This window comes from Tiliqua scincoides, chromosome 4, assembly GCF_035046505.1.
Source record: "Tiliqua scincoides isolate rTilSci1 chromosome 4, rTilSci1.hap2, whole genome shotgun sequence".
Lineage (NCBI taxonomy): Eukaryota > Metazoa > Chordata > Lepidosauria > Squamata > Scincidae > Tiliqua > Tiliqua scincoides.
The window spans coordinates 42,139,545-42,162,592 of record NC_089824.1 but is presented as its reverse complement, the minus strand read 5'-3'; the positions used below and the strand labels follow the sequence as shown (position 1 = coordinate 42,162,592).

Here is a 23,048-nt window from a genome sequence, read left to right as displayed (position 1 = left end):
ATGTCTCATTGTTCCTGTTTGCTAAATCCAGGTGATGCATTGTACCCCATCCAACTAACAAATGCAATATGGGAGCCAAGCCAAATACGTACATTCCTAATTGTATGTGGGGCAACAGGAGGCTTGCAAGGTATCATCTGAACTATGTGAACTAAAGCATAATAGCAGGAGAAGAAGATTGGGGAAAACTTTCAAATGTTTGGAAAGAGGAACACACCTAATGATAAAAATCTCGTACCTGATAAAAACTGGGATAGCTGCAGTTTTGAAATTAACATGACAAAGAAAACTGGTTATTAAATACAACATTCATTTCTATCTTCACTATAACGTATATAACATATAACAGATAAAATCAAAATCAGAGGCTGTTTCCCACTATGTTTATTTGGTTGGGCTTCCAACAGAATAAATCTTGACTACATATTTTTAAATATGGAACATGAAAAATGAGATATTTTGTCTTTCCTCCCACAACATGTTCACTTTTTACCTGTGCTTTTCCATATCTTGCCCGTGGACTTTGGGGATATTTATTTACTAGTATTTCAAATGCCTTCAAAGCTTCTTCGGCTTTTCCCTGAAACAAAGACCATTTTATCTGAAGTAATTTGTGGTTTTTGGCAGGTTATTGCTTGTCAAATAAAATGAGAAGGGCAATTATTACCACCTGTTAACATCACATTCGGCTAGCAGTTCCCTTTCTCTCTGCCCCATGCTATATCACATGCTGCTGTCAAGTATCACCGAACCCTTTGCAGAGACTTTTAGAATCATTTGGGGGCTTTGAGAGGGAGGAGAGTTGAGAGGGGAAGACAGTCTGTGCTTGTACAAATTGCATGAGTGCAACACTCACATACCAAGCAGTGTCATAGACAGTCATCAGTTAACACATAGCTCTTTAGATAAGTGTATAGTAGTACATACTTTTCACATACATTAGAAGATGTATTATTTAGCAGTCACTTAAAAGGAATGCAGATCATGGAAATGTCAGGGAAGACTGCAAAACAGCACAATCTGCTATGAAAGGATTTAAACGGAACATCCTAGACAAAATTGGAAGAGTCCCAGAAAGGCTTTTAAAACATATGCAATGAACTATTTCCATTGAACATGTAATTTCCAAGCATTATACTAATAAAGTAGCCTTTGTCATTTGTAGTCACAGGGCACTACCCCTAATCCTTTTTCAACTAGACCAGACAAAAATCCCCAAAATCCCACTCACCAGGTACACATTGTATTCTTCACACAAGAGAGGTATCGAATCAACTGATGTGTGATTCTCAGGGATCACAAAGCACCAAATGTTAAAGCCATAACAAGCAGAATGAATGCAAGAATCAGCTGCCACTGGTAAGAAATGGATAATCCAATGGCATTGGCTGTTTTCATATTGGCAGGCTGTCGACTGCTGACACGGCAAAGATAAATACAACTTTAAAAAATGACTTTGCACTTATTTGCATATATTTAATCTTATGTCCACGCCTGATGTTCTCACCACAATGCTGATTGGTGCCAGGCATAAACATTCTATGCTTTAGAAAAAAAATGGCAATTGACTTCCATTTAAAGATAATATGTTAGGTTTAGCACATTTTCTAGTGCACATTTAGCACTATATTGGTTATAGTTATAGTCACCAGCCTAAAGCCATAGGAGTGTGGCAAACTACCAACTAAAATGAATGTGTATATTATGTGTATGTGGTGGATTTGAAATAATAATAAGTGTTTCATTCATTTGGCCACTGAATCCATTGGGCCACAAATGAGTGGCACCCTGTGGGTCACTCATGCCTACAATTGATTCAGCCTATTTTGTCACTTGACAATGATGCAAATAACTGAATCTACGATGGGTTTTGTGGGACACAAGCAGAATCTTCTGGGTCTTGAGTTGATTCTCTTGTAGACTTCAGCTTGGAATTTAAGCTTCAGCATACCTTTTTCCGTAGTTTCTCTGCAGCATCCAGTTCAGCTTTAATGCCTTTATCAAACTTATTAAGCAATTTTGGCTTCTTCTTCTTAGCTAGAAAAAAATTAGAAACAATATCACTTTACCCAGGAATTCACTGGTTAGGAATTTTCTTTACAGACAGGGTTCTTCTATGAAAGAGCAAAATATTTTCAAACATTGGAATAGATGTACATGTAACTTTTATATCTGCAATAATTTATCAAGTATATATCGTGTTTTTGATCAATTCTTCACTTCCAATAGGTTTTCATTTCCTAACACATGGACATACATTTTTTCCCTTCAACTTGATTGCATAGTTTTTAGGCAGGATCTGAAAAACTAATCCATAAGCACAAGGGGGTTTTGGATCTTTTTTTCTTGAATTGCAGCACATTCTCCATATGCATTGCTTTTAAAATTGAGGATAGTTTCAGAAGCAGTTTGTAATACAACATGGAAATCATATGTCCAAAGGCATACACTCTTTAGAAGAGCCTACATAGCTTTTAGGACTATGGGCATTGTACCCAGTGGCACAAGTTTTTGGGTGCCCTGGAGTCAGGTTCTCCCATAGTACCACCTGCTGGTGACACATTGGATGTGCTATCATTACTACTGACACTGAGAGTTCAGGAGTTGGCTGAGACACATGGGCCTCCTGATGGATATAGGTCCTTGGTCAATGTCCAAATTAGCCAATCTCTTATTGCAATGTTTCTCAAACTATGGGTCAGGACCCACTAGGTGGGTCGCGAGCCAATTTCAGGTGGGTCCCCATTCATTTCAATATTTTATTTTTAATATATTAGACTTGATGCTCCCATGGTACGTGACTGCATTTGGGGAAATGTTACAGATTTGTACTTTTAACAGGCTACTATGAATAACCTTTTAACAATGTCAGCCAATGGGGCTTACTCCTGGGTAAGTGTGGGTAGGATTGCAGTCTAGGATTGTTAAACATTTTCCTGCTGGATGATGTCACTTCCTGTCATGACATCACTTCCAGTGGATCCTGACAGATTCTCATTCTAAAAAGTGGGTCCCTGTGCTAAATTTAAATAAGCCACCAGCTTATTGTATCTTCCTCTCACCATTCTTCCCATACGGGTTGTTCTAAGAAATATGGAAGCTGAAAACAAAATGACACCTCATTCCTCCCTGTTTAAACTGGCACTTTGATGTTTAAAGACATGTAAAGGTGGAAGTAAGAAAGCAGCACCTTTTTTGAAGACTGCTTCATGTCACTGTGTAGTAAGGTAGGAAGTGTGAAGCACTCCAACTTTTTTTGTTTTAAGTATGTGTTTATCCTTGCACACCAGTTCTTTCACATTTAAATACAAGACAGTGTTATACAATTATCTTCTTGGTTTCTTTGAAATGTTTTATTAACATTTACACATTTTTCCTGTAGAGGTTATACCTCACCATAAACTAAATCCAGAACTTTTGGCTTAATAACCTTTTCAAATACTCAAGATTGTTTCAAAGTGTTATCAATCAGCCTAATTTATATAGAATCTGCTTGCATAAGAAAGTGCCCTGATTAATAGGTAACTTTTTAAATAGGGAACTTTTTAAAGAAAAACAGAGTGGTAATTATTTCTTTTCGAATACATAAAAATTGGTGATGGCCGGCTCCATCTTGGAAGAGACTTTCTTCCTTCCTCCTTGGGAGCTGTTGCACTTTATGCACTTAATAGTGACATTTGGGTTAGTTGGAGCAACTACAACAGCATCTGCCCAGGATGCGCTCTTTCCAGCCAGGAACTGTTGCGAGCAACTCCTAGCAGTGTCTAAAAGTGCTCCAAGCCACCGGGGTCAAGTACATGCCTGAGATTTATCAAGGGCTCAGCTCCCTATATAAGGCAGTGTGGGTGGGAAGATGGAATACCATAGCAGGGTCATAGCCAGACTAAACGTATAACTGATTTTAAAGCATTTGACTAAATACACACACATTACAGAATTAGGACTATTACCACCATATGACAATTCCTTCTATATAAAATTATTTTTTTTTAAAATGTGTAAATCAGAAAGTTAAGAGCAGTTGATTGCACAGGCCAAAATTTGGAAGGTATTTATTCATGGATTTCATCCAAGAACACCCATATGCTTCAGGACATTGTGTTGGCAATCCACCATATGGTATCAGGTTCATGAGCTAACAGGGAAATGACAGGCTCCTTCATCTGCCAAAGTTGTATAATTGGGGCAAAAAATGTAGCAAGGAGGTTTTGTGGAACATAATTGCTATCTGAAGGATATGATGCAAATTGTTAAATGGTTCTTTGTGGAATCTGGATCAGTCTGGATAATGGATCAGTTTGAAGAAAGCAATTTCTCTCTCTAATGCTGGAATTTTTTTAATTTAGAATGAAAATTGGATAGGTATAGGTTTCTAAATTGGAAGGTGTCAAACCCTGAAATTTCAGAATTTTGCTACCATCACTAAACATTATTTGTTAGTTCAACCCTACAGGTTAAAGCCCATTTTTGCCCAGCCCACAGGTGTACATGTTTGGTCCCTGTGGCGTATATGCAACATTGGGCAAAAATGGCTTAAGCTTCTAGTATGCCTGACTTGCCTGCACTGGCATCTGAAGTAAATCTATTAAAGCTTTCTAAATTTGTAATCATTTTTAAGCTAATGTATATAAGTCATTCAGAACTACAAATGTGATTGTATACTCAGAATTTTACTCTCAAATGCCAAATGTTAAAGACCCCAATTACTATGTTCTGTTGAGCTAAGACTATGGGCCAAACGAGATGCGGAAGATCTACAAATGCATCTCCCAAAATCTTTTTCAATGGTTCAAAGTAATTGCAGCCTGAATGGGACCATAGCAGAGCACAGGCTCTCCGTGCAGAGTCACCAGGTACAACCTTCGACTATCTCATGATAGGGCTGACAAAGACCTCTGACTGAATAATTTCCGGTCACTGCAAACAGTATTGGAGTAGAATGGATAAAGATCTGATTCAACAAAAGGCAGCTTCTTATGTCATTGTATAGTACATGTGAAAGGGGGGGCATGATTTGGATCAGTACTGAAGGGGGGTTAACCTCATCCCCTGATCTGTTTCCAAAAGTTAAATCATTTCCTCCACTAACATTCTACTTACAATGGCCCAAAAATAAAACTGATACAAAGACCATTGTAACCAAAATAAAAGTTGTCAGGAGATCCAAGCAAGATCTCCCATAACACGGCTAATTGTTCTGCTACAGGTCCCACAACATACAAAATTGGACAGTTTGGCCCTTGCATGCTATAATTCTAGCCCTTCAACCAATGCAGTAACTTTGGATTTTGTTGTGTTTTGTGATACACATTTACAGTAGCTTACCTTTTTCTTTCTGCAGAGTTTCTCTTCCACTTTCCCCTGTAAATATAAAACAACTTTAGAATAAAATAATATTTTAGAATGTATACAGTTAATATATTCAGAAATAGTCACTTCCTGCCATATAACAGTAGCTTATTATTAAATTAAATGATAGCTTATTATTAAATATTTCTCAAATATAATATAGATTACCTAAAATGCAAAATATAAAAATAAAATCCTAAAAATAGGATAAAGCATAACAGGATTGATGGCGCAAACGTATCACTGGTGTACACTGACCTACAGTGTTGCAAACATGCCATAAAGCATTTTGGCACCTGTTGAGTAGGCAGTGCCAGCCGGAAGGCATGTGTTGCTTTGCTAGCACTGCATCCCAAAGGAGCACTTGCAAAGTAAGTAAACTCCCACTGGGCAGCACAGAGGCAGGGGGAGGGCGGAGGAAGGGTGGAATGGGAGGGGTTGTAATGGGATGGGGTAGATTGGGGAGGGGGCGGATCAGGCCCAGGAGGGGGCGGGATTGGTGACAGCAGTGCACATCGTATGCTATTCCCCCTCCAAGGCTTGAAAGCCCAACATGGGACCTCTTGGACCTGCACCAGTGATTTTGTTGACACAGATCAAAGTAGCCCCACTGCGCCAGTGCCGGTTAGGCTAGGGCTGTGATTGTGCTTGAAAAGGTGAGAACTGAAGGTAGCAAGAATAAACCAAATGTAGATCAAAGGAACTAAAGTGCTGTGGTTATCTCGAATTCTTAATTCTACTTATTATTAAGGGCACAATCCTAACCAGGTCTACTCAGAAGTAAGTCCTATTTTGTTCAATGGGGCTTACTCTCAGGAAAGTGTCATTAGGATTGCAGCCTAAGTCTGCTTATTAAGTCTACTTATCCTCCATGTATGTTCTAGCACAGAGGTTCTCAAATTGTTGGTCTCCAGAGCCCTTTCTTGACCTAACAATGGCTCTCCCAGCTCTCTGAGGAGCACACATTGAGAAATGCTGCTCTAGCACATATCTATTGCCTTCTCAGTTAACTTTATGCATCTGATGGAGTTTATATTTGCATGCATTCATACTACAATAAGCAATTTGTCTTTACAGTGCCACAACCATTTATTTGTACAGTTACACATTAACAATACTTTTTCCCCCTGGAATGTACTGCTGGTTTCAGTGTATGGAATATTTCAACAATGATTTATGCATATATTATTATATTATCACTGCACTTTACACCTTAGTCATGCTCAAACAGCCATCATGAGATTACTTCTGGGCACCTGTAGGGTAATTTGGGGGGATCATAGTTAGGACCAAACACACGGAGACAGGAATTGAACCAATTTTGGCTTTGAACCAATTTTCCAGCATGAGGCTATTTAGGCAGCTGCCATGATTTAAGTGACAATTTAATTATCATGGACCCAAGTGAGGATGGGGCCATATACCAGATGGAGATCATATGCCTGGCATGCATAAGATCCCAGGTTCAATCCTCAGTATCTTCAGTTAGAGCTATCTGTGAGAGAACAGAAGTAAGATCTTGGGGTGGTGGTGGACAGCTCGATGAAAGTGTCGACCCAATGTACGGCAGCAGTGAAGAAGGCCAATTCTATGCTTGGGATCATTAGAAAAGGTATTGAGAACAAAATGGCTAATATTATAATGCTGTTGTACAAATCGATAGTAAGGCCACACCTGGAGTATTGTGACCAGTTTTGGTCACCACATCTCAAAAAGGACATAGTGGAAATGGAAAAGGTGCAAAAGAGAGTGACTAAAATGATTACTGGGCTGGGGCACCTTCCTTATGAGGAAAGGCTACAGCGTTTTGGCCTCTCCAGCCTAGAAAAGAGGAGGACATGATTGAGACATTCAAAATTATGCATGGGAAGGATAGAGCAGATACTCTTTTCCCTCTCACACAACACCAGAACCAGGGAACATCCACTAAAATTGAGTGTTTGGAGAGTTATGACAGACAAAAGAAAATATTTACTCAGCGTGTAGTTAGTCTGTGGAACTCCTTGCCACAGAATGTGGTGATGGCATCTGGTCTAGATGCCTTTAAAAGGGGTTTGGACAAATTTCTGGAGGAAAAATCCATCACGTGTTACAAGCCATGATGTGTATTGTGCAACCTCCTGATTTTAGAAATGGGTTATGTCAGAATGCCAGGTGCAAGGGAGGGCACCAGGATGCACATCTCTTGTTGTCTTGTATGCTCTCTGCGGCATTTGGTGGACCACTGTAAGATACTGGAAGCTGCACGAGATGGGCCTATGGTATGATCCAGCGGGGCTGTTCTTATGTTCTTAGCTAAGAGACATCTGAAACCCTGAGAGAACCATTGCCAATTAGTAGAGAGCACTGAACAGGAAGGACCAGTGGTGTGATTGAACATAAGGTGGCTTTCTGTGTTTCTATTATCTGATCTACCGTAACGATGCAGATTATAATGGTTTAATCATGTGAAGCCCCTGATAGGGAGAGGTGGATTTATCCAGTTCATGCAGCTATGCCATTCTGTCTAGGCGACAAGGCTGCTAGCAAGCCAGTGCATTTCAGAAAGGGATTTTATGTGGCCCAGTATCTATATAATAGCTTCCTTGTCTCCAGTACGCACACAATGCAGCACACCACTACCTCCACAATACAAGATATCCTTCTACATCTTCCTATTCCCCAAATAATACTTATCCATAGGTTTGGAGGACACACTTTGGAGGTTGGAGGAAAGTGTGAACAATTCTAAAGAGCTGCCAACTCTGCCTTTCAAAGTCCTGTTTGAGTGGGTACTCCCATCTTGTTTTCCAGACCACATAACATGCAGGATCTCTCTCCGAACGTGTGTTGACAGCAATTTAATTAATGTGTATTACATGTTTCTCCAAAGAACTCAGTAGGGCATTTTGGTCTTGTAACAATCCCTTGAGGTAGATTAAGCTGAGCAAGGCAGGCTTATAGCTGATCAGGGATTTCAACTTGGGTTTCTGTGTCCAAGGCCAACACTTTGGTCTCTTACCTTCATGCATGCTTAAATGTGTTGGCACCTTTACAAGAGCTTAAGATTGTATAATTTACAGCACATTCTATTAATCTGTCTTTTGGGAAGTTTTTCCTTGGTTCACAATGAGAATGGACATGGCCAGACATCTGTGCCTGATCTTTGCAGTAGTTGAAATTGGGAAAATTCATTTCTTCTTGAATTTGTTGGAGGTTCCTTATGACAGGAATTGAGAACCTCCATTGGAGATCAAAATGCCAAGGAACTTAAAGGATCAGATGTTAAAAGAGCTGGACCAGCACAAGAATCTACCCTAGAAAAGCAGAAGTGTGATTTAAGCTTAAGGGAGAAGAGTAATTAACTAGCTCAAATTCCCATTCTTCTCAGCAGAGATCCACATCCATCTCCATTTCCATACTACATATTAAAACTACAACTTGCAAATAATGCAAAACCTGCCTGCATCTGACTGCCCATAGCTCATTTGAAAAACTATTCTATGGCAGTGATAACAGTGAGATCTTTTTTGCACCACAAGCAGCTTTGCTACACATTAGGTGACTTGTAGGAATACATAAGACTTCCATTTGTCAGAAAAATTGTGGTGTACATCAAATGATGTTTGTTCTGTGATCTTATACTGCTATGCTATAATTGCATTTATGTTATGTATCCTGGCCATTTTTATTCTGTTTTATTACAGTACTTTGGGAATTTCTAATAAAAAAAGCAACCTACACATTCTAAATTAATAGACATTTGGCAGTAATAGAGATACTTATCAGGAAAAGAAAATAAGATACAACAAACTAAAATGAAGTTTAATTTTCTGAACTCAAGTAGGAATTAATAGTGTAAAGTCTATTTCTCTTCAGGTTGGTATCCAATCTCAAGAGTTCATTACAGCTCTTTTTGCTGTAATGTTACGCAATCTTTTGTGTACAAGGTGGATACATTTAGTACAGTTTTCTGACTACTTATTAACTAACTGGTACCCTAATCTTACATGTATGCATAGCTATAACAGAATTCTTGTGTCATCACAGTCACAATTTATCATGAGAAACACCTTCCAGAGAGGTAACAGAGTTAAGTTTGTTGCAGGTCTTGGAGACAAAGACAAAATGCAAGGTCTTGGAGACAAAGAAATTTGAATAGAAAGAAAAAGTAGCATTCAGTGAACTCTTAGCAAGTCTTAGTCGAATACTTTACACAATACAAAGGAACACATGTATTGGAGGTTGAATTACATGGTGAATGGGAAGAATGTAGCATATGAACTTCAACAGGCCATTAGGTCTTGAAAAGATTGTATACAAAATCTTGCGTAGAGAGAAAAATGCCTCTGGATTTAGGCTACTTTTCTCACACAACATTCTTTCATTAGGTTGAAAACAGCCCCTCTGTAGCAGAAGGATACCTTTTTATCCCAATGAAGTAATACTGAGTCACCTTAAAGCCTAAGAAATTTTAAGTATACAGGTGGTAGCTTGGTATCCGCAAGGGATCCATTCTTGGACCCCCCGTGGATACTAAAAACCATGGATAATGAAATCGCTGTTTTGGCCCTTTAAACCCTCAGGGGACCCCCCCCCCCCGAAAGCTTCCCCAGGCCTCAGAATGCCTTAAAAGGTATAAAAACATCATTTTTTTTTTTTTTTTTTTTTGCTGTAAGGGCCATTCTGAAGCCCACAGAGACCATTGATCAAGATCTTTAATGATTATTTATAACTTACTTTTACTCCTTCCTAATCACAATAGCCATCCTGTCTTGTTTTGAGTCTAATAATGGTCTGATGACTGAAGGCATTTCTGACGGTGTGAACTGTTAGTACAGTGGCATAACCCTACCGGAAGTCCTTGTTTGACTCAGAACCTTGCCTCAGGACCACAGGATTGCAGGAGGACCCTTAGGATCATAGCATCAAATTGGAACACTCTTCAGAGTAAATGAATACAACCAATTGATGGCAAATATAAAACAAGCCCCAGTAAAGGGCACATATGAAAGCACAGCAAGCTAATTTTGTGCATCCACATTCTGCACAATAAAATTACTAGTCATTTCAAATGATAGATAGTATAAGGTACAGAAGTACTGCTGAAGTACCCCAAGAAGTACTGCTGAAAAGAGATGTCATGACGCATTTTAGAAAATAATGACGCCACCAATGAAAACATTCTTCTGTATTTTATTGCAGTCAAACATTAACACAGAAGAAAGGTCCATCTTTTAAAAATCCCCTTCACCTTGCCCACCATGGCACATTTGTGTAAACATGAAAATCATATCATGAGTAAGAATTTTAAAAATTTGATCACAGCATAATAATCCTCTTATTCCAGCATTCTAAAAATAGATTGTCAGTGTACAAAAATGCAGTTCACTTAGCCGAACACAATCTTATTTTCCTTCCAAGAGTACTTAAAAAAATATGGCTTTTTAAAAAGTATTGCTCTGTCATTAATGCTCTGTCATTAAGAAACCAATGGATTTTCCACAATGAAGAATAACACTTTGCCTCAACTTGAATTATCAGCTTTAGAGGTCTATTATTTCCTGACAAGAAGAGGTCATAGCACATTATTATTCCCCTGCACATGTCTCTTTTTCCCTGGAGCAGCCTAGTGAAGTGACAGGTGGAGAACAGAGTTCTGTTACACCTTAAGGATCTCTCAGCACACAAGCATAAGTACCTGTATGAGGAAGAATCATGTCCACAGAAATATGGAATATATACTACATACACACTCTCACTATGTAGACTTCTCAATATTTTCCACTCCCACACAAGAAAAAAATGCCAGAACACATTTTGTGTTTCATTATAATATTTCTAAGTTCTAAAAAAATCAAATAAGTTCAAGCACGGCCTACAGCTTACAAGTCACATACTTCAAAATAATCCAAGAGCAATTCTACTGACTTCAGTTGATCTGCTCTTAAGTGTTTTCAGACCTACACAGCAACCTGGTTTTTCTTGCTGATATCATAGTTTAAAGGGAGATTGTACTTTAAATTCCTCTATGCAAAAGCATCACAAAATCTATTCCTGAGCCAAAAAAAGAATATAATCAAAATAATGTCGTTCTAAGACTACAGAACAGCACCACACAACAGTTATCTAAAACATAACTTTCCTTAAGCTTCACCTTTATCCATGATTAGCATGAGAGTTTTATTAATAAATACTGCTTTATGTTTAAGCACAGCAACTTTTGGTCAAGTAGGTGAGTTCAGTTTAATCGGTCAAATTTTGGCTCATCAGTTAACAGTCCTGAAACTGTAATCTCTGGCATAATTTAATGACTACTATTGAATCAGTGGTTGTAGGAATTCAGCCCATGTATTTATATAGATATAATTTCAGTGGTTTATTAACACAACAGCTCATCGAAATGGCAGCTGTTATACCATCAGGCCCAAGGACAAATGTAAAAACACTGCCACTAAACCCATGTGGACTTTGTATGTAAGCGACATTTCCATCTAAGTACTGCCTACACCTATGTGATTATAGAATTGTTCAGTGTTGGTCTTATAATTGAATGTTCATCATAAGAAAAGCCAGCCTAAACAGAAATGCTAGAAAAAGCCATTTAGTAATTTGGTTGGTGTATGCCTATGATAAGACTTTTTTTACCTGCAACACTTTACAGTGAGCTGAAGCTCACATAGAATAATTACTGACAAAGTATATACATAGGCCCAAGCCAAAAATTTCACAGCTCTACTTTTCTAGTTAGCCCTCATCATAATAAATGTAAATATCCTTAAGTGTTATTTGATCACATTTTAAACTTTCCTAACTTTGGTTGCTTCCAAATTTTAACGTAACAACATATATATATTAAAATTTTAAATTATTTACTGCTACATTATAAATAGCATATTAACAATTATGTGAACAGCACATGTAAAATTCAAATACAACAGACTTCTTGATCAATAACAAAGGAGAAAATAAAAACATTTTGTATCCTAAATTCTACAAAAAACAAAAGTGTATATAAGGGATATAAATGTATATTAAAAAGTATACTAAAATATCAACTGGGTGCTACACACTTTCAATTTGTAGGCAGTTTCACAAGAGACACTTATGTAGTTTTTTGTATTCATGAAATGAATGAAAAAAGTCTACATTTATCAGAATGTACATACAGTTCAAAAATAGTTTCTGTACCATATTAACAAGATTCACAAGAGATGCATTCCAGACAGAAAAGCTTCTCAGTGTCACTTGTGAAAAGGCCTTTAGTGTTTTTCTCCCCCAAGTTTCTGAACTGCATTAATTACGTGATAAAAAGGTCTACAACAAACATCTGCTCCCCTTCTGAAGAATATGGTTTAGGCTGGTCCTCTTGCTGTAGGGACAGTCTTTTTGAAGCTTTAAGTATCTGAAAAAATAAGGGGAAATCTAAATTAGAGGACCAACCATGATACAAATTTTTAAAAATATTTGATAATAATATGCAACTTTGTAAGAGATTACTTAATTTGGTACTATATAATCTTTTATTAAAACTACATTACGCACAAAGTTGCTGTTCATGAAATAAGGGCTGCAACAACAGACTGTGAAGGACAGTCCTTGTGTGTTAATACTGAGCAACAAAACTGAAATGGATCTCATACGCACACAAATTCAACACACACACACTACAAAATACCTATTGTAATACACAGTGCGAATGTGGAAGAACTATCTCCTGTAGATTTTTATCACTTAAGTCTGTACTGTTCATATGCATGCAAGTGAACAAAAAAAAAGAAGTGTATGTGTTTTTGCTTTTAAAAATAATATTTCTAAACAAACAGCATTAAATAAGGCTAAACTGAGCAACAGTAGAAATACAAAACCAGGAACAAAATTAGTATGTTGTTTTGCAAGCCCAATCCTCTGAACACATTTTATCTACTATGAAATATCTGGAAACTTGAAGCTGTGAGCTGCTTCCTTATGCAATGAGAATATTTGCATGAAAATTATTCATTTCTTTGATGATAATTCAATGATCGACACACCATTTTCGCCCTTCCATAGAAAACCAGATGCAACTTTGTGGGGTTCATCAGAAAAGCATGAATAACAAAAATCCAATTTCTTCAAAACTTGGTGCTGAAATGCTGGTGAGGGTATGCTTTTCTCATTAGCAGTTTAGATCATATCTCTTTCTGTGTTTGTTATACTGGACTGAAGATACAACTGGAAGGCCAAGCAGCAATTCCAGATTGCAATCAGGGTACTGGTGGTCTGCTCCTTGCAGAATAGTCTCTGACCCAGTTCCTGTCAAGTCAAGATAGCAAGTTCTTGAAGGGAGGCAAAGGTTCCATGAGAGACAATGTAAGGAAGATCTATAGTTTAGGAAATGAACACCAGCAAATGTGCTTAAGGTCATGCCAGAGGTTGACCCTAAGGGCTAATTACTTAATGTGTAAACAGTGTTGCACTCACTGTTCTTTTCAGCACACCTATAGCACTTCAGAGTCCAGAGTCCCTGGAGCTTTCAGAGATTAACTCGGTTATGCAGATCAGAGACCAAGCCTCACCAAAAAAGTTTTGCAGGAATTGAACTTTAATATATTACCTGCTCTGGCCTACTACTGCTGCTAGTATCCTTAACTATGGATTGCTTCTTTGTTGATAAGGCTGCTTGCTCAACATATTTCTCCTTTGAACTCCGCTTGATGACAGTGCGCAGGCGAAAACCTCTCTGACACCTTCGGTTTCAGTTCAGATCTTGACTATGCCACAATTGATGGTTTCCATTTTTCAATGGTTTGTAAGAACAAGTTCCATGATTAAGAAGTCATTGTATGTACTCAAAAGCTAGGGTTTTGTCATCCATAGTACCAGAGGTTGACCCTAAGGGCTAATTACTTAGTGCATGTGTGGAAATAGTGTGGCACTCACTGTTCTTTTCAGCACATCTATAGTATTTCAGAATCCCTGGAGCTTTCAGAGGGCTATATAATGCTGATTGAAATTGCACATTCAAAGTTTATTTTCTTCAGATATTACACAATTGAACATGTCTTGAAAGTCAGAACAGCAGATGAAGACAGCATAATAAAGCAAAGATTGGACTGATTGCACTGTTCCCAACTGCATAACTCCCAAAAAGATGCTTAAGAGGAATGACCAATGAGTTGTAGGTACACAGGAGGCAGAACTGCTTGAGTTCAGTGCCCTGGACATAATCTGTGTCCAAGGGACACCCTGACCATGATCCAGATAGCATTTTCCACTGCTTCAGATAACTTAACAGATTTCCAAACAGAAGAAAGCTGTATGAGAGCCTGCCAGGGCTGAAGGACACAGCTTCACAGCCACCTGTAGTAGTTCAGTCTTGTATATATGATGTTCATTACAAGCAGACCAACTGAGTGACACAGCAAAGGTTAAAGATTATGCTTGTTTTGAAGATGCTTTGTTACACATTTGAATCTTACAGAATCATAGAGTTGGAAGGTACCATCAAGTCCAACCCCTTGCTTGTAGCACAAAATCCTCCTAGAGCATCTCTAGCAGGTGCCCATCAAGTCTGAAGATCTCCACTGAGGAAGAATCCATCATATCCCTTGGCAATCTGTTTCACAGCCGAATCATCTTACCATCAAGAATTTCTTCCTGATGTCCAACCAGAATCTCCCCTCTCGTAGTTTGTACCCACTGAATCTAGTTCTACTCTCATATGCAGTTGAGAACAAATTTGTTTCTTCTTCCAAATGACAGCACTTCAGGTATTTGAGTACTATCATATCCCCTCTCAGCCTTTTCTTCTCCAAGCTGAACATACCAAGTTCCCTCAGTCTTTCCTCATTGGTTTGTTCTCCACCCTCGGATCATTGCTCTTTTCAGAACCTGCTTCAGTTTGGCTGCATCTGTCTTAAAGTGAGGTGCCCAGAATTGGAGACAGTACTCTAGGTGAGGTCTGACAGTGTGGAGTAAAGCAGAACCAGTGTGGAGTAAAGCAGAACCAGCTTCTTGTGACTTGGAAGCTATAGTTCTACTAATGCAGGTTAAAATTGTGTTGGCCTTCTTTGCTGCCGCATCACACTGCTGACACATATTCACTGCAACTCTAAGATCCCTCTCACATGTTGTGATGCCACACCAGTTATCTCCCATTCTGTACCTGTGTCTTTGGTTATTTTTGCCTAAGTGCAGAATCTTGCATTTGACCCTATTGAACGTCATCTTATTCATTTCAGCCCAGTAATCCGTCCTGCCAAGGTCTTCCTGAGAGCTTCTACTGTCTTCTGTTGCATTTGCTACTCCTCCCAGCTTGATGTCATCTGCGAATTTGATGAGACCCTCTTTTATCCCTTCATCCAAGTCCTTGATGAAGACGATAAAGAGAATTGGGCCCAAGACAGAACCTTGGGGCATTCCACTTGAAACAGTCTTCCAGGTTGATGCAAATCCATTGACAAGCACTCTTTGTGTACAGTTGTCCAACCAGTTGCAAATCCACCTAACAATTGTATCATCTAGCTCATATTTTACCAACTTGCTGATTAAGATGTCATAAGGAACCCTGTCAAATGCTTTAATGAAGTCAAGATACACCACATCCACAGCATTCCCACTGAGAAAGCTAGTAACCCAATCAAAAAAAGAAATGAGATTTGTCTGGCAAGATTTATTTTTAACCAATCCCTGCTGGCGTCTATTAATCACTCAACTGTATTCCAGATATATGCTGACTGCATATTTTACAATTTGTTCTAATATCTAGAACCTTACCGTCCTTAGAGTGGAAAGGACTAATCATGTTTGGGAGAAAGGGACAATGACAACTGGGAAAGGACTTCTTTGTCTATTCTTCTCATATCTGCAGGCTCTGACAATGAAAGTATGAGAATGCAGACAGGCAGATGAATGGAACTTGGAGAGCAGGTTAACTTTGCAATAACGGACCTTCAGTTTCACAAGTAGATATGGGAAAAAGACTCCCTACTTGGTATGTGATCTGCCTTGCATTCTGTTTTCAATAGTGAGTAGCCAGATGCTTCCAGGAATCCTATCATCAAGGCAAGCTACTGTTTCCCTACATGTGGAATTTAGTGGCATAATATCCCAAACATGGACTTTGCATACTTCTACTATGACCAATAGCTGTTCGTAAGAGTTTTGCTGGATCAGGTCAAGGATCCATATAGACCAGCTTTCTGTATCTCATAGTGACCCACCAGATGCCTCTAGGAGCAACCAAAACAACACCTATATCCTGTTGCCGCGCCCTTGCATCTGGCATTCAGAACTGTCATTCCCCAACTGTGGAGTTCTCAGGAGCCTTCGTGAGGGACTGTGTCAAATGCCTTCTGAAAGTTATGATATATAATACCAAAAGGTTGACCATTTCAAAGAATTCTAGTAGTTCTATATATCTTTCTTGTTGCCTAATATCCTTTTAAAGCTATTGGCCATAACTGCATTTTGCGCAATTAATTCCATATTAACTAGGCATTGTGAGAAAATTCCAGTCCATGCATTACACACAGATCATGTCTGCCCAGTCTCACCATTCACACTTGGGCCTGATTCCCTGCCTGCTAGCGAATGGAGCCTCACTGACACAGAGGATTACAAAGAGAATTGCAAACCAGTCTAGCTCTGGCTAGTGACCCCTGCCCGCCCTTCCCTTTTTTTACAGTCTGGGATGCGCTGGTTGCCTCTAGATATGGGTAGGAATTCTTGGCTGTTTTATTGGCCTTAGCAAACAATTTTTCACCTTCCTCAGGTGGTTTGAAGGATGGTGGTTACTTTTCATATCTGGTCACTTATTTTATTGCAGGTGGAATTGCTGTTTACTCCTGCCTGCAATAAACATCCGAGTTGTATCCTGTAGGCAGGAGTAGGAAATCGGTGTGTATCCCTATATCAGCAACGGCAATGGGAAACCCAGTACCGCTCATCAGATGTTCATGGGCTTGAGGTGGCTGGCTGGGGAGGCTGATAGCTTAAGATCGCAGGGGTCACCTCAAAGGCTTACCAGCTTTGCGAGCTTGTGTGGTCAGCTACCTCAACCCTGCTGGGCTTTTGATAAGTAATGTGGGCTGCTTGCCAACAGGATGCAAATGGTGCATCCCTGTACTAAGGAACAGACATCAAGAAAAGTGTCTCAAAGCTTTTGCAAATCTCAAGGAAGGACTGTTAGTTCCCAAGATTTCACCATAATTTCCAGTACCTAACATAGTTTCTATTTCTAGCTTTAAATAAAATCTAAACAAGGTTTTGCACAAATATCATATGAAATATTAATTGCAATCTTTCTCAATTTCAGAATTTCTTCTTACCAACAAGATTATCATTTGAGTAATCTTCTGCTTGAACAGGAATGTCTGTAATCAAAATATTAGTAGTTATTATAAGTCAGTTTTACCATTTTTTTAAATTTGCTGCTAAGACTTGAATTTCTCATAGTTGAAGATTCCCCCCCCCCCCCCATACAAACTGAAGTAGAACAGGAAGGTTTTAAAACTAAAATACAGAGGAAAATGAACACTAGTAATGGGATAGAAAATCTGTCTACATAGGGATTATTGTTTCAAACATGACAAAATTTCTACACAGAAAATATATCCAAGTAAAAAATCAGCAGGCAGTCCATGTTTAGATCATTACATTTGACAGAACATGCAATCAGCAACTATATATACACGAAGGGTACATGCTAGGCCCATGGAAGTGTTTTGCCATTTCAGTGATCCTAGTACATCCAAGAACCAGGTTTTGGACAAAGGTAATTATAATCAACGTTTCCAGTCCTTTGCCCTGAATGTTCTGCACCACACTATTTACAAAAGTTTGATGTGTTTCATGAATATACAAAATGGAAAAACCTAGCACATTATTAAGGCATTAGAAATCATGTATTGTCTATCAATTTCCTTGAGATTAGATAATAGGCTTTCTGATTTTAGGTGACTTGCTGCATTCAGGAAGGACCAACTGACCACTCTGTCAGGCTATGCTGCAAAAAACATATCCCCTAAAGGGAACATGGCATGCCACAGGTTCATGAAGAGATACTGGACCACTATGTACATTTCAATTTCTAACAAAACTGGGCTATAACGTTCTAGTCATAGCATGATGTTGTAAACCAGCGGTTTCCAAACCACAGACTGCTGCATTGAGAAAAGCCTTCCCCGAGTGATGTAGTGCTTACTGTTCCACACGGCAGCCTCTTATCTTTCCAGCCAATCTGCTCACAAATACGTGCCAGAAAGCTACTTCTGCTGGCCATCACCCCATCACTCTGTGCTCTGATTTCTGGAGGGAAGTGGCTGGCTGGTGTGGATTTGTGAGCAGATCAGCTGGAAACATAAAAGGGTGTAAAGAACAGTAAGCGCTATGTGAGGAAGGCTTTTTCTTCACACTGGATCCAGCACATAGGCCATGGGTTTGGAGCCTGCTATTGTAAACAATCTCAGAAATATCTGGAGAAATCATTTATATGATTTGCTGAACAATTTTGATCACATCTGAGTAAAGAAATAACTAGATGAAATGTACAGGTTTCGCTCAAGAAAATATTTTACAAACCTGTTTCACGAGGTTGATCAGCCAGGTGAACTTTTGCCTGTTCTCTCTCATCCACTGTGAACAAGAATTGGAGGAACATATTAGACCTACAATTGTGTATGCTTGTGTTTATTTTTATTCTCAGTTTTAGTGAAATAAATTGTTATGTTTGGATCACAAAATAGTCAAGCTTATTGTTACCACCACAAAGTCAAGATTTTTTTAAAAATTTCAATGAAAATTCAGATTTGCCAAATTCTGCAATGATTAATCAATCTTGATATGCAGTCCACAGGCTGTCAGTCCTATGACACTGCACAAGATGTATGAATCTTTATTTATTTATTTATCTATCCATTCATTCATTCATATTCCGCCTTTCTCCCTGAAGGACACCCAAGGCGGCTATAAAACATTCTACTGCCAGTACACATTTTAAAAAATGAAGCAATAAAAATAAAGAAATAGTGAAACAAACAATGAAAGAGGTTAATCCTTGAACCATTTATAGCTCTTAGAAATTTAAAAAATACAAAAATGCACTGAGCGTTAATATTTGAGTCTTTCTTTATCACCAGTTACATGGGTTTATCATCACTGCTTTCCCTGAAAGTCTAAAACATTCTTTGAAATCAATGGTGATTGTAGTAGATTCACTATGCATTATTGAAAAAGATTAATAGCAACTCCCAACTAATTTTTCATACAACTAAGTATTTCATACATATTTCGTACTTAAAAGCATACTTTGCGTATTTCCATATGTACTGTTTGTAAGACAACTGCAGCAGAAAACTTAAAATGAGCCTGTGAACTATTACAGCCTCATATTTTTCCCCACCATGTACTTTCTTACAAACAGCTTGATTTCAGTAATGAGCAAATCACTCAAAACCAGGTGACCCAGATTCATACCTGAGCCCTTAAAAAACAAGATACTTTGCTTAAATGGATTAACGAATCGATCTAATAAAAGCTATATCCTAATTAATAACTTCATCAAAATTATTTTTCACATCCTGAAATAATTCACATACACGTACCTGATTCAATATGTTCCAGAACTGTATCTGAGGCAGCTGTTTCATCTATGAAAGACATAAAATTTATAGCAAAACATGAAATTTCATGCTGTTATAGTAGCAACCAAATTCAGCTAAGACTAACTTCCCAAAACCTCTCTATCAGTATTAAAATACATGCCTAAAAAGGTAGTAAGAGAAATTACCTTTTCTACCTCTTGATCCAATGGAAGGATAAAAATATGACTATGGAACAGTTTTCTTTCCTCTTTTGCACAGATATTTCAACAAGGAGAAAGAACCTTCACATTATGTTCAGTGTTTCTTTCTCCAAAGTGGAAAGAAGGTGTCCTCAAATGGACTGCTCCTCCATTTGCTTCTAACAGTCAGGGTCTGCCAATCAAAAAGTGTTCTAAAAGCCTAAGAGAATAAAACCACTCTCAGTTCAGATCATGAAACAGCTACCTTGGAAAAAGTAGTGGTGTACATCGCTTAGTAATGGGAATATGTTCCAAGATCCCCGTTGTTAAGCAAATCCGTTGAAAAGTGAACAGAACAGTAAACAAAAAACAGATGGTGCTTGTTACTATCAGGTTGGGGAAACCAGCCATGATTTTTTGTTTTTGCTTTTAAATCCTTTCAGTGTTGCTGAAGTGGAACAGCTGAATTTGTCCCAGGTCAGCCACTTGCCTGCTGAGTGCAATCCATTGATCTCCCACATCGGCAGCAGTGAGGCACCCACAACTATATGTGATCTCTTGCCTCAGTTCTGGTGATTAAAGGATCGTGCTCAGGAGGGCACTCAGCAGGAAGTGGCTGGTACAGTACAAGTTCAGCTGTTCTGCTTCAACAAAGGATCTGCAAGTAAAGAGACCCATAGGATGTTCCAGGGAAGTGCAGGATGATTTTTCAAGGTATCATATTTGTGGTCAGTCGGTTTTTGGAAGGTCAAGGTAACACCTGTAATGATTCACCAAAAGACCAGAAGAATCCAGCAACAAATAATACAACATGCAAACTACTAAGCCTCATAGTTAAAAAAAATGAGGGAAGACATCCCTAGAAAACTAGTACTGACCACTCCCTACAAGGAGGAGCGAGACTAGGAGGTAGAATCCAGGTATTACTGTCTTCTACAAAAGTAAAAGAAAACACAATGGGTAAGTTACCCTCCTTCTACTGTGGAGGAAGTCTACCACCATTTATGATAAATGAGGTAGCGGTATAACTAATTATGATTTATAATGACCTTTTCTTCAAAATGTTCTTTCTCTAAAGTTGCAGGTTCAAGATAAAAGACATCCCTGAATATTTAGGATTGTGAACTGGTATCCCTTTTAACTCGGTGCTTTCTTGGTATTCAGGGTATTAATAAATTATCTCTGCAGGAAAAATACTCAGGAATGTACCCTGCGGGCCTTGTTTAAGACAAAAAAAAGATCCACACAGATACAGGGAAACCCTCAGGCGGTAGCAAAAGCTTCAGCAACAAAATGCTCTGAACTTAGTTTCCCTGAAATCTACACATCTACATTCCTCATGCCATTAGAAGTTCCACAAACACTTTGGGTGTGCTTCTGGGACCATGGTACTTGACGTCAGAAATCAAGCCTGGTTAGACAGCTGTTTTCCCCAGACTAGTTGTCACTGATATCGAAAGGAAGCTATTTTCTCGCTGCTGCTTCCCCCGTGCTCTCTATTATGCTTTCATGGGAGAGATCTTGCTTGCTTGAGTGGATAGTTCTCCCTGCCCCAGATGACAGATGGGACATCACCTGATTGGGTGAATTTTTCCTCTTTATCTCAGGGCTCTCCAAATGGTTATGGTGCTTTGCATTCTGAGGCTGAGGTGCAAAAAGCAGTGGTAGTCCTCTAAAAGCAAAGCTGCTGAGAAATGCAGGGCTTCTACTGAGTGAGGGACTGCAACATGGGAGCTAACACCACCACAGAGCTTCACTGCTAAAAAATACACTGCCTTTTTTGTTTTTGTATGTTTCCTCCCTTCCAGAAAAATTGGGGGGGGGAGTGATAAAATTACACTATATGATGGGGGGGTAAAATCACACTAAAAGTTATAAAAGAGCAGGGGGGAAAAAGTGATGACATTTCATCACAGCTGTATTCCTAAAAGATAAAACCAGAATTGGGAGCACTTCTCAGGCTTCTAGAAAAAACTTGACTGACAGGTCCCTTCAGAAACAAACAGGAGAAAGGAGCACACCAGTCAAGGATACTTTCCTCCACTGAGAGAGAATTTTATACTTCCATTTTTTTATCCAGTGCTGTCTGTTGGTTCTATTAGATATATAATAAAAAATAAAACTCTTCACCTTTAGATAAACAAAGCTAGCAAAACCAACCAGATGGAAGCATTTCATAATAAGGAAAGCAAAATAGCAACAGTAAAAACATATTCCTTGAAGGAGCACTTTATAACTTCCGTGTATTCAGGGAATGCAACTTAGAGCCCAATCCTATGCATGTCTACTCAGAAGTAAGTCCCATCATAGTCAGAGGGTCTTACTCCCAGGAAAGTGTGGGTAGGATTGCAGCTTAAGAGTCATTTGAAATGTGACAATATTTGTAGCTGTTTAGGAAGCATTATGCAATCTGTGTAGTGACTATTTCACTTAATAGTGCACAAACATGGATTTCTCTTTGAGTGCCTATATCAAAAACCATGACTGTCTACATCAGTGTTTCTCACACATTTAGCACTTTAGGACCCACTTTTTAGGATGATAATCTGTCAGGGCACAACGGAACTGATATCATGACTGGAAGTGGTATCAACAAGCAGGAAAATTTTTAACAATCCTAGTCTGCAATCCTACCTACACTTACCCTGGAGTCCATTTACTATCATTATTAAAAGAATGTACATAGTATCTTGCTACAGTTCTGTAACAGGTACAGGTCTGTAACATTTCCCCAAATGTAGTCACATGCCATGGCAGCATCAAGTCTAATATATTAAAAATAACATATTGAAATGAATGGGGACCCACATGAAGTCGGCTCACAATCCACCTAGTGCGTCCTGACCCACAGTTTGAGAAACACTGGCCTACATTATCATATGTAAACCAAACACAATATGTAGCAAAATACATACACATGCAATCAACATATGATGTAGACAAGTTTTATGCTATT

At 38.7% G+C, this 23,048-nt stretch overlaps 1 protein-coding gene across 7 annotated transcripts in view; it reads right to left on the bottom strand.

The window, feature by feature from the left end:
- ASPH (aspartate beta-hydroxylase) overlaps positions 1–23,048 on the bottom strand; it is a 147,526-nt gene that overhangs the window by 41,497 nt on the left and 82,981 nt on the right. For all 7 annotated transcript variants that reach the window (XM_066626211.1, XM_066626214.1, XM_066626217.1 and 4 more), the window contains 6 exons: positions 19,914–19,958; positions 18,892–18,945; positions 17,640–17,684; positions 5,326–5,361; positions 1,952–2,037; positions 494–580 (listed from right to left, as the gene is read on the bottom strand). In XM_066626211.1, the coding sequence (XP_066482308.1) occupies positions 494–580; positions 1,952–2,037; positions 5,326–5,361; positions 17,640–17,684; positions 18,892–18,945; positions 19,914–19,958 (353 nt within the window). The remainder of the gene's footprint in view (positions 1–493; positions 581–1,951; positions 2,038–5,325; positions 5,362–17,639; positions 17,685–18,891; positions 18,946–19,913; positions 19,959–23,048) is intronic.